Source organism: Gaeumannomyces tritici, assembly GCF_000145635.1.
Source record: "Gaeumannomyces tritici R3-111a-1 unplaced genomic scaffold supercont2.1, whole genome shotgun sequence".
NCBI classification, from domain to species: Eukaryota; Fungi; Ascomycota; class Sordariomycetes; order Magnaporthales; family Magnaporthaceae; genus Gaeumannomyces; species Gaeumannomyces tritici.
Genome location: NW_008804545.1, coordinates 4,509,108 through 4,520,959, shown reverse-complemented (window position 1 = coordinate 4,520,959; position 11,852 = coordinate 4,509,108). Strand labels below are relative to the sequence as shown.

The following is an 11,852-nucleotide window of genomic DNA, read 5'->3' as shown; positions in this document are numbered from 1 at the left end:
AGGACGGCGCCGTCACCAAAGCTCCAGAGGGTCTTTTACGTCTCGCGCCTGTCGTCGCCGCGATCCAGCAGGCCGCCCGGCAAGATGGACACCAAGTGGGTGGACTGGTCCAAGAGCACGCGCTCAACGGACTACCGCGGGTCGCACTCGTTTGCCACCATTATGATAGTAGGCCGTGAGTTTTTTCTTTCTTTTCTTTTTTTCTTTTTCTCACTCTTCTCTCTTCTCTTGTCCTCCCGCTCTGATTTGCCCATGACGACGTTTTGGGCCATGAGCTGACTGACATATTCTTGCAAAAAAAAAAAACAGCCGTCTGCTTCTTCCTCGGCATCCTCTTCGCCTCCTTCCCCTACGACTTCCCGCTCCTCTGGACCTCGACCCCGGTCCAGCCGGCCTACTACGACCAGCTGGCGACGCACCTGCGCTTCATGCACGCGGCGCCGCCGCTGATCCCGCGCGTGCTCAACATGGTGGTGTGCGTCGGCTTCCTCGGCTTCTTCGCCAAGCTGTTCCGCCCGTCCGAGGCGAACGTGCTCTTCGACGGCGCCTCGCTGGTGCTGTACCTCATCGGCGTGGGCATCTACGTCGCAAACATCGTGAGGGGGCTCCAGGACGTGTCGGCAAACGTCTGGGGGGACGACGGCAGGGGGACGCTCCGGCACGAAGGGCCGCTGTCGGGAGAGCTGCGGCTCAGCAGGGAGGACTCGCTCAAGGTGCTGAGCGCCAGCAACACCATCCTCGCCCTCGTCCTCGTCGGCGTCCTGGTCCTCCAGGCCGGCCAGTGGTACGCCGAGCGCAGGGAGCTCGAGGACGACCGTCAGATCGCGCAGCTGCAGGCCGAGGCAGCCGCGGCCGCCGACGCCTCGGGGGGTTCCAAGAAGAAGCAGTGAGGGTGAGGAGGAGGAGGAGGAGGAGTAGGAGGGTGAGGGTGAGGATGGGGGAGATGGACGGTGGCTGCGATGAGAAGGAAGCCCCATGTGTGACTGGCCGTCTGGCCCGTTTTGTGACAAGCTGGGTGACGAAAACAAAATGCTCGCTTTTGTGTTCTTTTATATACACATATCACTATGAAGCTTCGCAGCGCTGCGGGTACATTACGTTTTTTCCTTTTGGGGTTCACATCCACGTCACCACATCTCGGCATATAGTTGCTTGCTTGCTGTCCAGGTCTCTTGTCTATATCTTGCGAGAACATGCTAGTATTCCCACGTTCTATCCCTCACAGTTCCACCGAATGTCTGGGACATCTCCCATGTGGCAATCCCGCCTATCCATTTGCTGGCCTTATCTCATCTGGAGCCCTGGGCTGGTTTTCAAGACGACTTGCGCCCTCAGTCCCAAAGCTCTGCTGTGCTTGGAAGCTGGTATCATCAAAGTACAGGGTACACGCTGCGGGAAGTTCTATCCGTCAGTGGTAATAACCTGAAGACTATCTCTTGATAGCGAGCGCCGGGAAATACGTCCATGACAATCACGGTTCAGAACAGCATGCCTATTGAATCATACTCGGCTTCCGGGGGCTCACGTCGTTGATCATGGTAGCATGTAGTTTCATTCTGAACAAGTCGGCACTCGGCCTTGAGGGGGGTATATATGAGTAAAAAAAATATTATGAACAAAGGAGAGTTTCAAGACAAGAAGACAGCCCAACATGCCCGGCTATGCAAAACGATAAAAAAAAAACGGCCCAAAGCGCTCCCGGCAATAAACGACGATGCTATATCCATGATTAAAGACGCCAGTGATTAAAAGACCTGCTATTATGACTGGATGAATGGGGAGAAGAAAAAGAGACGCGGCGCTACTTCTGGGGCCGACGATCCGGCGTGACAAAGGCCGCAGGAGGCACAAAAGTAGCCCCGTAACGAGGGTCCGGAAGGTCGGCCTGGCGCATCATAGTGGTGAAGGTGGTCTCGGTCGAGTACCTCCGACCACCACTACCGGCCGCCTTACCCAGCAGCGCCGGGCCGCCATCCACGTACACGTTGATGCTCTCGGTACTGATGTGGCGCTGCGGCGGTGTCGTGGGCGGCGTCATGCCGCCATAGCCACCGGGGCGCATGCCGACTTTGCCGCCGTCGCTGGTCCTCATGCCCCGGAGTGGAGGGATCTGGGGTGCGGCGGTGGTGCGGCCGGTGAGATTACGGCCGGGCGGCGATGGAGGGTACTGGTGATGGTTCTGGCCCACCGTGGCGCCGGCCTGGGCGAAGGGGACGTGGTCAGACGCGCCACCGTAACTGTGTGACGAGATGGAGCCCTTGCGGTTGAAGTCGGTGCGCATGGCGCCCGACGTCGTCTCGGAGGGAATCGGGTGCGAAATCGCGTTCCCGTAGGCCATGACGGACGATGCACCGTCGCCTCGCGGCGAGGCGGCGGCGGCCTCTGCCTTCGCATTCTTCTTCTTCCGGCGATAACAGAAAAAGATCCCAACGGCCAGGGCTATGAGGAACATGAGAGCACCGACGACTCCGCCGATGATGGACGGGGTCGCCACCGAGTCGGCTGGCGGTGGCGGCGGGCCACCCACGTTCTCGGCGCCCCCTGGGATGGCTGTGGCCGGCGAGCCGGGGCCCGTGGTCGAGAATGTGTCGCCGATGCTGCCCGTCGCGCTCGACGAGGGCGGGTTTGTGGTCGTGGCCGGCCTAGTGTTCGGCGAGGTGGGGGTAATGCCCCCCGTTCTACCCGACGTTGTCGGTGCCGGGGTTGGGGACGACGACGATTTGGCCCGCCCTGGCGGCGTGTCCTTGTCGACATCAGCGACGCATATCTTGTCGGAGCACGTGTAGCCAAAGGGACAGCAGCCGCTGTCACAGGTGGCCAGCTCGACGTCGAACACGGTGGTCTTGACGACGGACTCTGGGTGAGTTGCAGGGTTCTGCAGCTTGACATCGCACGAGATGGGCTTAATCTTGTTGCAGCTGTCGCCGGCAGGGCAGCACAGGACCGTGGTCTTGCCGGCGAGCAGCATGCACTGGTCAGAGGCGCCGCAGCAGAAGCCCTTCGGGACCCCGGAGCCTGCGCATTGTGTATGACCCGAGATGCCGCACGTGTTTTGCCTCTCAAGGAGGAACATGGATCGCGCGGGGATGTATGAAGCTGCAGTCGAGGCCGCGTAAAGGGCGATGGTCAGGGCCGCCCGCATGGCGAGCCTCGGACGACGGCGATCTGCCATACCAGCCTCGAGTTTTTGCATAAAAGTGTTGCGGTTGGGGTTCGTCTGCCGAAGGGTCCAATGGAGGATGGAGACGATTGTTTGGACGTGAAGGAGGAAAGGTATGTAGAGTCGAGTGTGGTTTCTCTTGTACCACTTATGGCTGTTGGTGGCCTTGCTCCGATCGTTTTGATGCTTTAATGTTGATCAAGCGAAAAAGACTAGAAGGAACGAGATCAGGTAAAAGGGGGATGCTGCGGGTGTCTGCGCGGGAAGAACAGGTACAAATATGTCGACCTGATTCACAGAACAAACAACGTGGTTCTCGACGTGAATGATTAGGGGCAGTGAAGAACAAAGAAGGTGGCGACGAGGAACAATGAATAAGTGTCAAGTCAATGGCGGAGCACAGTGAGGCGCACAAGACGACAGACAAACACGCGTTCTGGGCGGAGAAGTAAGTCGGGCAGACAAGGCCACGATGAACGATGATGGCCTAAGTATAGCTTGGCTGCCCGTTTTTTCCGGGCTGCGTCTCAGAAGGACAAGGCAAGCCCAAGAATGAACTGTGGCTGATATCGCCCGGTTTCCGGCTCCATCTCGGACTGCTCCCTCTCTCTCTCCTGACAAAGGCAGGGCAGAGCACAAGAAACGGCCCATGTCGAACAATTGGCGCCCGAGCCTCAGAGACAGCAGGGCAGCAGGGCAGCAAAGTGGTGGCCGCCACCGAGGAGGCCCGCGGTCCAACAGATCGATCCGCAGCTGCAAGTCCGGCGGCAACAGACGCAGCAGCCCCCCGGCTAGGGCTCTGGACGCCAGTGCCGCGCACCCGATGCGAACAAAGCAGAACCGTCGCGGCTGCTGGCCGTGCTGGCCATGACAGACGCTCCTAGATGGCGCTGCTGGAGGGAAGCATGCGCGTGGCACGCCATGCCCAAAAGAAGAACGACGAAAGAGACTGCCCGCTAAGGCGAAGAGCCCGAAAAGACCAGCCAGACATGCCTCTACCTGCCCACCTGCCTGCCTGTGTAGTTAGATGATGGCCAGACTGTCGGCGCAGGGGGCAGCCCCGTCGTAGCAGAGTCCCCAAGAGCCCGACGACTGGTCGGGAGGCGACGGGCCAGCCAAGCACCCACTAAGGCCGAGGCGGTGCAGTTTCGGCGGCTTGGGGACCGTCGAAACGAGAGGTCCAGGCCGCATCGCTGGGAGGGGCCGCAACGTCGTCGTAATCGGAGCTGGGCTCGTCGGCCGAGTGCTTCAGGGTAGGCGCGCGGGTTCGCAACGAGGCGCCAGGATTGGCGGCAAGCTGTTTTTAGCTCATCTGGGCAGCGGCTGCATGGAGCCCTGCCACTGGCCAGCGTTTTTCCCCATGATTTCGCGTGCAGCCCGTGTTGTGGGGCGGGGTGGCACCAGCATTCCATTCCATGATTGGACCAAGTGGAACTGAATGTCCCGTGATGGAGTCTAGGGTGGGAAGGAGGCGTGCCTGATTTCTCGTTCCTGCCTAGCAATCGCAAGCGGTGCTCCTTCCAATTCATACACCGCCCCGACAGGCTGGGCAAGGAGCCGGACTTGAATCGGAAACACTCTCCTCTGACTCACATGACTGCACGCTTCCATGTTTCTCTTCGGTGCCTTGTTCTTCCCCATCGTGCGGGCCTTCTGAAACGGCCATGTCAGGTACCAGCCCAACACATCGCACATGCGGTTGAGCTGGCAGAATCTCCATCCATGACGGAGGAGGGTGCCACGGGCTGTTGTCACTCCCACACTTGCACGCACGCTGTTGCTAGCTGGCCGCCCTGCTGCCCGCCCTGCTGCCCGCCTGCCCTGTTCTGTTCTGCCCTGCCACCCACGACACGCAATTGTCGCCCTCGCAAATCAATGCTCGGTCATCACGAGGCCTCTCACTCCCCTCGTCGCTTCTCGGCTGCGCGCGCGCACGCACTCGACTGAGTTCGCAGATGGCCAATTCCCTGCGCCCTTTTGCCGCCCTACGGCCAGCGCAGATTTTCTCCGCCCAGACCCCACGCCCTCGCCGCCTGACCTGCAGTCCCGACCAAGGTATTGGCTATCTTGTTCGCTGCTCGCCTTGTCCGCCCCGGGGCCAGACCTCGAAAATACCGGGCCACGACCCATGTACCCTGGCCGCCAGCAATTTTTTCCTTTCTTACCTTCACACCTCCCTCAGCTCACCAGGCCCCGTGAAAATGCCTCGCGAGCACCCTGCTCGCCCCCCATGATGACTCTTTCGTGATCTACAAACAGCACGTTTTTTTTTTCTTTGCGTGGGCTCGCGTCTGTGCCAAACAGCGAAACATCGTTTATGTGCATACCGTCAGTCTGAGCAATCCCGTCCCTCCCTGTTTCCACTGCCACTCTGCCCACCTGCGGAGAGGGAGTGCGTGTATCAAGCAAAAAGACCCTAGCATGAAGCATCCAACGTTGCCACTTTCACGATACAGTTCCCGCCCCCCTCCGAGCACGTTCGAGTCCCGAACCCAGATGGGGGCCTGCGTCGTGCGCTCACACGGCAAGACCCTCACCTGCGCGTGGCCCCTTGCCCTGGTTTCTTTCTGCGAGCTGTTCGTATGTACCCGACCGAACGCGCGCGCCCCACAGAAGCCGAGCGGCAGGTGCGCGTCTACGAGAAACAACAAGCCGAGGAACAAGCCCCCTTGGGCATCATACAACGCACGGCGGCTCGAGGCGGTCAAGAGGACCTTGTCTGCAAGTCACCCTGTCGGGAGACAGGGTAAAATTATCCTTTACCGAGCGAGGCCTGTTGATGCTGCGTCATCGTGCTGCTGCCACTCTGTCCTCATGCTAGAGGTCGGTGGGTAGATTGTAGAAGGTAGTGGGGCTTCGGGTCCAGTGTAGGCCAGCTTTGGTAGGCCTATTGTGGTGAAGGAGATCAGTGCCAGAAAGCCGAATGGGAGACGCAAAATAGGGAGAAGAAAAGGATGAAGAAGAGCAGGAATCAAGAGAAATTGATACGCAAAATAGTGGTTGCCGCGCGCTTCCTGAGTGCAACCCGGCAACGGAATTGACAGATTGCCCCGGCCGGCGAAGCGCCGGAAATGAAACGAAGACGGCGGCTGCCAGGCCATCTGACCTCGCTGGACGACGATGGTAGGTCCTCGAGGCCTGTGGAAACGTCGCGGCTTGCGCTTTCCGAGTTATTCATGGTATCCGCGGCAAATTCACTGAGAGAATGGCAAGGTAGAGGATATTTGGTTTGGTTTGGTTTGAAGTCTTGAATTTGAATTCTTATGGAATTCTGGGTATAATTGCGAGAAAGAAAAAGATTAGAAAAAGGCGCTGTCGCAGGTGTCTTTCCTGCGTCACTGGCGGATAAAAACGCCTTTGATTTGTCCTGTTTCCCTTTGTCCATCAAAAAGAAACGAACCAGCAAAAGAAACATGTTCCCCCTTTATTCCCAGTGCCCGCCGGCACTCCCATGATGACGAAAAAGAAAAACTCCAGGCCCATGCAACGCTGCTTTGGTATAACCCGGGGGGTGAGCGGCCAGTAAGAGGAGGAGAGGGAATAGTAGTGGGGGGGGGGGGGAAAGGGGAAAAGAAAGAAGAAAAGGTCATTCATCATCAAGTCCGAAAGCCATCCCGCCGATGGCTTCCCACCGCCTCGCCGCCGTCGATCCACGACATTCGCGCCGGCGCCGTTCGACCCTGGAGGTGTCCGAAGTCTCCAGGGTCATTTGGGATCAGGTTTCCCGAGTCCAAGTGTCGTCCCCGAAATGTTCATGCCTCGCGGCATCCTCTACCTTTTTGCTCAAGGTAAAAATCTTCGCTGAGAGAGAAAAAAAATGAAAGGGGGCAATTTCCTGTATCGCCAAGAGAAGGAAGAGAGAGAGGAGAGATAGAAAAAAGAAAAAGAAAAAAGAGATGGTTCGAGCTAGATGAGAAGGTAGTCCCAACCCTTCATCTGCATCACGTCGCGCCAGTGGATGTAGGCGACGCCGGCGGAGCCGCAGTCGGAGGAGGCGCTGGTGGGGGTGCACGACTGCGACTGGTGGGCAAGCCTGTCGCCCTCGAGCCAGGTCTCGCGCAGGAGCGAGACGACGCGGCCAAGGGACCCCAGGACGGCGCGGTCGCCGAGCTGGGCGATGCGGTCCTCGAAGAAGGCGCGCAAGGACGAGCCGGGCTGGCTGACGCCGCCGCCGACGAGGTAGACCCAGACGAGCGAGCGGTCGAAGCCGTGGGGGCCCGAGGGGATGTGCTGCAGCACCGTGGTGAGCTTGTCGACGAGGCCGACGCAGCTGGCCTGGGCCGGGCTGAAGCCGGGCACGAGGCTGCAGAGGTAGATGCGCGCGGCCAGGCGGAAGGCGGCCGTCATGTTCTTGCTGAGCTGCTTGGGGCTGAGGGTGCCGTTGGCGTTGAAGGGGATCTTGGGCGGCTGCTCGCCCACCTCGGTGAGGCCGATCTGGTCGCCCAGGACGTGCACGTGCTGGCACAGCGTGATGTCGTCCATGCCGTCGTTCTTGAGCGCCTCGAGGCAGGCGATCTCCGAGATGAGGTACATGACGCGGTCCTCGCAGCCCATGAGCTCGCGCAGGCCGAGCGACGAGTTGGTGAGCGACAGGTGCTTCTCGCGGTACGTGTGCGCAAACGTCGGCGCGCGGCCCAGGATGGTCGCGCCCAGGATGTCGATCCAGGACGTGAGCGTCATGTTGAAGGGCGTGGCCGACGACTGCTCGGTGGGGTCCGAGACGATGCGCGGCAGGTCCAGCTTCTGCACCAGCGACACGGCGGCCTGGAAGTGCTGGTGCCATGCCACGTCGGGCAGGGCGTCGTCGAAGCGGCCGACGCAGCACTGGAAGAAGATGAGGCCCAGGGCGGCCTCGAGGATCTGCTGGTGGTTCTCGTCGCGGGCCAGGGCGTCGCAGAGCGCCGAGATGGTGGAGTAGCGATGGCGCATGATGTCGGCGTCCACCTCGTCGTACTGGGGAACGTCGGACGTCTTGAGGTGCTGGGCGGCGATGCTCAGGCAGCAGTGCAGGTAGCCCTTGTTGCTCTGGAGCGCCGGCAGGATCAGGTCCGAGGTGACGGAGCCGTGCTGGTTGGACTCGAGGATGGGGAAGATTGTCGGCAGCACGTGCTGGATGAAGTGGTCCAGCAGGCGCTGGTCGCCCTCGTCCAGCTCAATGGCCACCTGCCTCGAGGGCATCGGAGGGCCATGGGCAAAGTCGAAGAAGTTCAGGTTCAGGGTCTCCTCGGTGAAGGACTCGCGCCGCTCCGAGCACACCTGCTCGGTCCATTCGCCTTCCAGAGGGAAGGACGGCAGGGTAGAGCCCGGAGGCGGCGGAGTGTGGAAGGTGCTGAAGGTGGAGGTGGTCGACTCCCGGAGGGTGGGAACGTCGTTGACAAACATCTGCCTCTCCGTCTTGACGTCGATCTCGTAGGGCGAGAAGGCGCCAGTGAACATGAAGTCCGGGTGCATCTGAGGGGTGAAAGAGCCATACTCGGAGGTTGTGGGCGGGCTGTTGAAGTTGAAGGGGAAGTGGGAGTCGATGGAGGCCGACCTTGTCCGATCGAGAGGGTCGGAGAAGGTTGCCGACGTGGGAAGCGAGTGCGAGAGGCCAGGTGGCGAGCTCATGGAGCTCTGGACGTTGTGGGAGCCCTTCTCGGAGAGCTTCTTCTTCTTGATAATCATCTTGATGTCGTCCTTGTGCCGCCTCCTGGCATCGTTGTTGCTCCACCACATGGGGCGCTTGTACTCGCAGCTCAGACCCAGGTGCTTGCATGCTGTGCACATGGGCTGGCCCTCATCGCACTTCTTCCTCCGGAGCCTGCATGTGTAGCAGCCTTTGCAAAACATGACATGTTAGCCTCTGCCGTCTTGTTTCTCTCGTTTTCTGGCCGGGCGCATCTTGGACGGCACAGCTGGGAGACAAGAAGTGAAGGAATAAGGGGGTAGGACATACCCGTTCTTGACCGGCGGTGCATCTGGCTCTTTTGCTTAGATGTGGCATTGGCGGCAGCGGCCTTGGCCGACTTTGTCTTTGTTGCTTGTCCGGTGGCCATTGTGTTGACTTGTGGTGTCTTGGTGAGGTTGTCTTGAATCTGGGGGGGTAGTGTTGACATTTGTATCTGTCCCTCCAACGATAGGTACCTGCTTTGACAGACAATGGGGCACACAACCCGGGGCGGGAGGGAGTGGCTGTGGGAAGGGTGGTTGGGGGGTGTGGGTTGAGAAAGAGGAGAAGGGGGCGTGTGGGTGGGTGACCCTTGGGCCGAGCAAAAGCGGGAGGAGGGTAGGGCAGGCAGAGGCAGGGGTCCCAAGTCGAGTCCAGGTCCACCCAGGTCCAAATGCCTTTGCACCAAGCGAATATCAAATTCACCCTGGCACACCCCGCAAAGATGGTATTCAACAAAGCGTTATCGAAACACTTGGCGTTATTAAGTTATCGGATAAGTAAATATGTCGTCGAGACTGTAAGGTTGCGCAGCAAGTCCGGCTTGCCGTGGGTCGGGAGGGTTTGTCTTCTTTCTGGAAATCGTCGAGCTGGGTGGTTTGCGTGTCTCAGGGCTAGGGCTGATGACAGGGTCGACGATCAACGAAGAGATTACTGATTAAAAGAGAGAGGATGGGTCGAGCGGACGACACTTGGGACTTCTTCCTTGCACCGGGGCCTTGGTCTGATCTGGAGGGGAGGAAACAAAACGTCGAGATGTGTCGGACATGGCAGAGCCTTATAACACAGCACCATCACCGGCTCGCACGCGGGTCTGGCACTTCTGGTTTGTGCTGTGTTCTATTTTTGAACACTCGCACCCAAGCCTGGGCGGTTTCTTTTTTGGGCCCCCCTCTTCGGTGCGTGACCCATGTTGATCTGCCCTACGTGGAAGCACGGTAGGACTGAGCTATCCGGATTGGGACCGGCCTGACTGTGGCTGCAGAGGCAGAGGCAGGTAGCAGGAGAGAAGGGAGAGCAGGAGGAACGGCACGGAGATGGGGGGGGGCACAGGGAGGGTGGTGGGCGAGGACAGCCGCTCATTGGCGCGCTCTGCCTGGTTGGCCGGCCGGCCTCGCTCTCTCAAGTGTGGGAACAAACGCCCAACCCCACCCTCAAGAATAGAACGACATCCCCTTCTGGGCTAGTGCCGACGCACTCTGGCCCGGTTGATGTGCGCGGAAAAAGATGGTTGCAAGGGGTGGGGGCTGTCGAGCGACCAAATGGGCAGCTCTGTGGAAGAGAGGCACTAGGCCGCTGTGCCGCTGATTGGCCGCGGACTGGCGTAGGCTGCAGGCCGAGCTGCAACCTGCACGCTAGCAGGCCGCCAACAGTCGATGAAGACGCATACGACCGTAGCTCTGTGCACACATGGGTCCTCGGGGACAGTCGAGGCAGGGCGACCCTTGCCTGTTGACCTTGGCTGACATGACAGGGACCCGAATGCTGATCCCACGGAGCCGTCGCTGGGAGGTGTGGTCTTCATTTCCAGCACCCACTCACAATCATTCAGCCGACTCCCGGCAGGCTGCCCAAAGCCTGCTATCCTGTGGATGGCCCTTACAAGTGTGAGCCGATTGGGAACAGGAAATATGCAAAATGGGAAGTGTTAGTGGGAGATAGAATAGGAAATAAGAAAGGAAACAGCCGGGACGGTCGAGATTCGGTGTCTGGGTGCGCTTGCAGCCCTGCCCACCAACCCAGCACCTCGGCGGGCCATTTTCGCGGTCGAGTGTTACTGCACGACCTCAACATCGTGACGGGCAAGCAAGCAACCGTCGTCGTCGTTACCTGTGGCGCCCTGGTGCCACCCATAACTCGTGTACCTCGTGGCCGGCAAACCTGCAAGCACGCGAAAGGGCGGGAGCATCATTTCTCCCGCCGTCCCACCAGTCACTGCTGGGGGCGCACCACCTCCTCCCTCCCGAGCAGTCAGCGACCCTTGACCCAGCACAGCAGTCCCACGTCTAGGGGGGACAGGTCAGTGTCGGGGATTGTAGCCATCGAGGCGTATGCTCGGGAATTATGGCATCTTTCAGTTTCCAAGTCTGCGTGCTGTCCAGCAGCTACAGTTTCGGTCAGGGGCCTACGCGGCCTGAAGGTGGTCGCCGTTCAAACAAAATAAAGGATTCGGTCTACACTTGGCCGGGCCCTCTCTCTTCTTCTGTTTCTCCAGTGCAGCTTGTGGGTGGTGGCGCAACTAGCCGGGGACAATGCAGACCGGAGACTGCAGACCGATGACGGGTAAGACAGCGAGGAAGAGGTGTCGCGGTGCCTCGATTTTTTTTTTTTCTCTTCTCCCTTGTCGTTTCCCCTCTCGGTCTCCTCGCGATTGTCGTGGACCCACACACCCACAGCTCTGTCTGTTAGCTGGGGCCGTTCATTGGTTGCGGCAGTGTGATGAAAATCTGCGAAGCCGGGGTTCAAGCAACAGTTGCCAATAGATCTACTAGGGCATGTGACGAGCTTCCGCTGGCGACAAGGGACCCTAGGACGGCTTGGGTGGTGGTTTCCGTGGTAGTGTGGAAGAGCGGGGACAAGCCCATTCTCTCCGCCTCGAAGGTGCAATTGTCCGCTGCCGACCAGCACGTCCACCCATTGCGTGAGATGAAGAATGAGCGCATTTACTGCAAATTGTCCTATTTGCAACCCGATGATGCATGACGGATGAGTGGTCGGTCATGTTGGTTGTTCAATTTGCAATGAATGAGATCTTGTGTGAAGCTC

General features: G+C 59.4%; 6 protein-coding genes across 6 annotated transcripts in view; 3 read left to right on the top strand and 3 right to left on the bottom strand.

The window, feature by feature from the left end:
- The window catches only part of GGTG_01421 (ER membrane protein SH3), a 2,288-nt gene extending 894 nt beyond the window's left edge, over nucleotides 1-1,394 (top strand). Inside the window, exon 2 of the mRNA XM_009219186.1 lies at nucleotides 310-1,394. Coding sequence (XP_009217450.1) covers nucleotides 310-890 — 581 coding nt within the window. The 3' untranslated portion in view covers nucleotides 891-1,394. The remainder of the gene's footprint in view (nucleotides 1-309) is intronic.
- A 407-nt stretch (nucleotides 1,395-1,801) lies between these two features.
- On the bottom strand, nucleotides 1,802-3,193 carry GGTG_01420 (hypothetical protein; the record flags this gene model as incomplete). The annotated part of the gene is made up of 1 exon (XM_009219185.1): nucleotides 1,802-3,193. One exon carries the CDS (start codon nucleotides 3,191-3,193, stop codon nucleotides 1,802-1,804), a length of 1,392 nt encoding a protein of 463 aa, XP_009217449.1.
- A 356-nt stretch (nucleotides 3,194-3,549) lies between these two features.
- GGTG_01419 (hypothetical protein) lies at nucleotides 3,550-3,955 on the top strand (the record flags this gene model as incomplete). Its single annotated transcript, XM_009219184.1, has 2 exons — nucleotides 3,550-3,608; nucleotides 3,784-3,955. 2 exons carry the CDS (start codon nucleotides 3,550-3,552, stop codon nucleotides 3,953-3,955), a joined length of 231 nt encoding a protein of 76 aa, XP_009217448.1.
- A 331-nt stretch (nucleotides 3,956-4,286) lies between these two features.
- GGTG_01418 (hypothetical protein) lies at nucleotides 4,287-4,855 on the bottom strand (the record flags this gene model as incomplete). Its single annotated transcript, XM_009219183.1, has 2 exons — nucleotides 4,287-4,457; nucleotides 4,754-4,855. 2 exons carry the CDS (start codon nucleotides 4,853-4,855, stop codon nucleotides 4,287-4,289), a joined length of 273 nt encoding a protein of 90 aa, XP_009217447.1.
- Nucleotides 4,856-6,712: 1,857 nt separating this feature from the next.
- GGTG_01417 (transcriptional regulatory protein Pro-1) lies at nucleotides 6,713-9,809 on the bottom strand. The gene is made up of 2 exons (XM_009219182.1): nucleotides 9,096-9,809; nucleotides 6,713-8,976 (listed from the first exon to the last, which is right to left on the bottom strand). Exons 1-2 carry the CDS (start codon nucleotides 9,253-9,255, stop codon nucleotides 7,067-7,069), a joined length of 2,070 nt encoding a protein of 689 aa, XP_009217446.1. The 5' UTR covers nucleotides 9,256-9,809; the 3' UTR covers nucleotides 6,713-7,066.
- GGTG_01416 (hypothetical protein) lies at nucleotides 9,481-10,378 on the top strand (the record flags this gene model as incomplete). The annotated part of the gene is made up of 2 exons (XM_009219181.1): nucleotides 9,481-9,648; nucleotides 10,274-10,378. The coding sequence occupies 2 exons, from the start codon at nucleotides 9,481-9,483 to the stop codon at nucleotides 10,376-10,378; spliced, it is 273 nt and encodes a 90-aa protein (XP_009217445.1).
- Nucleotides 10,379-11,852: the final 1,474 nt, after the last annotated feature.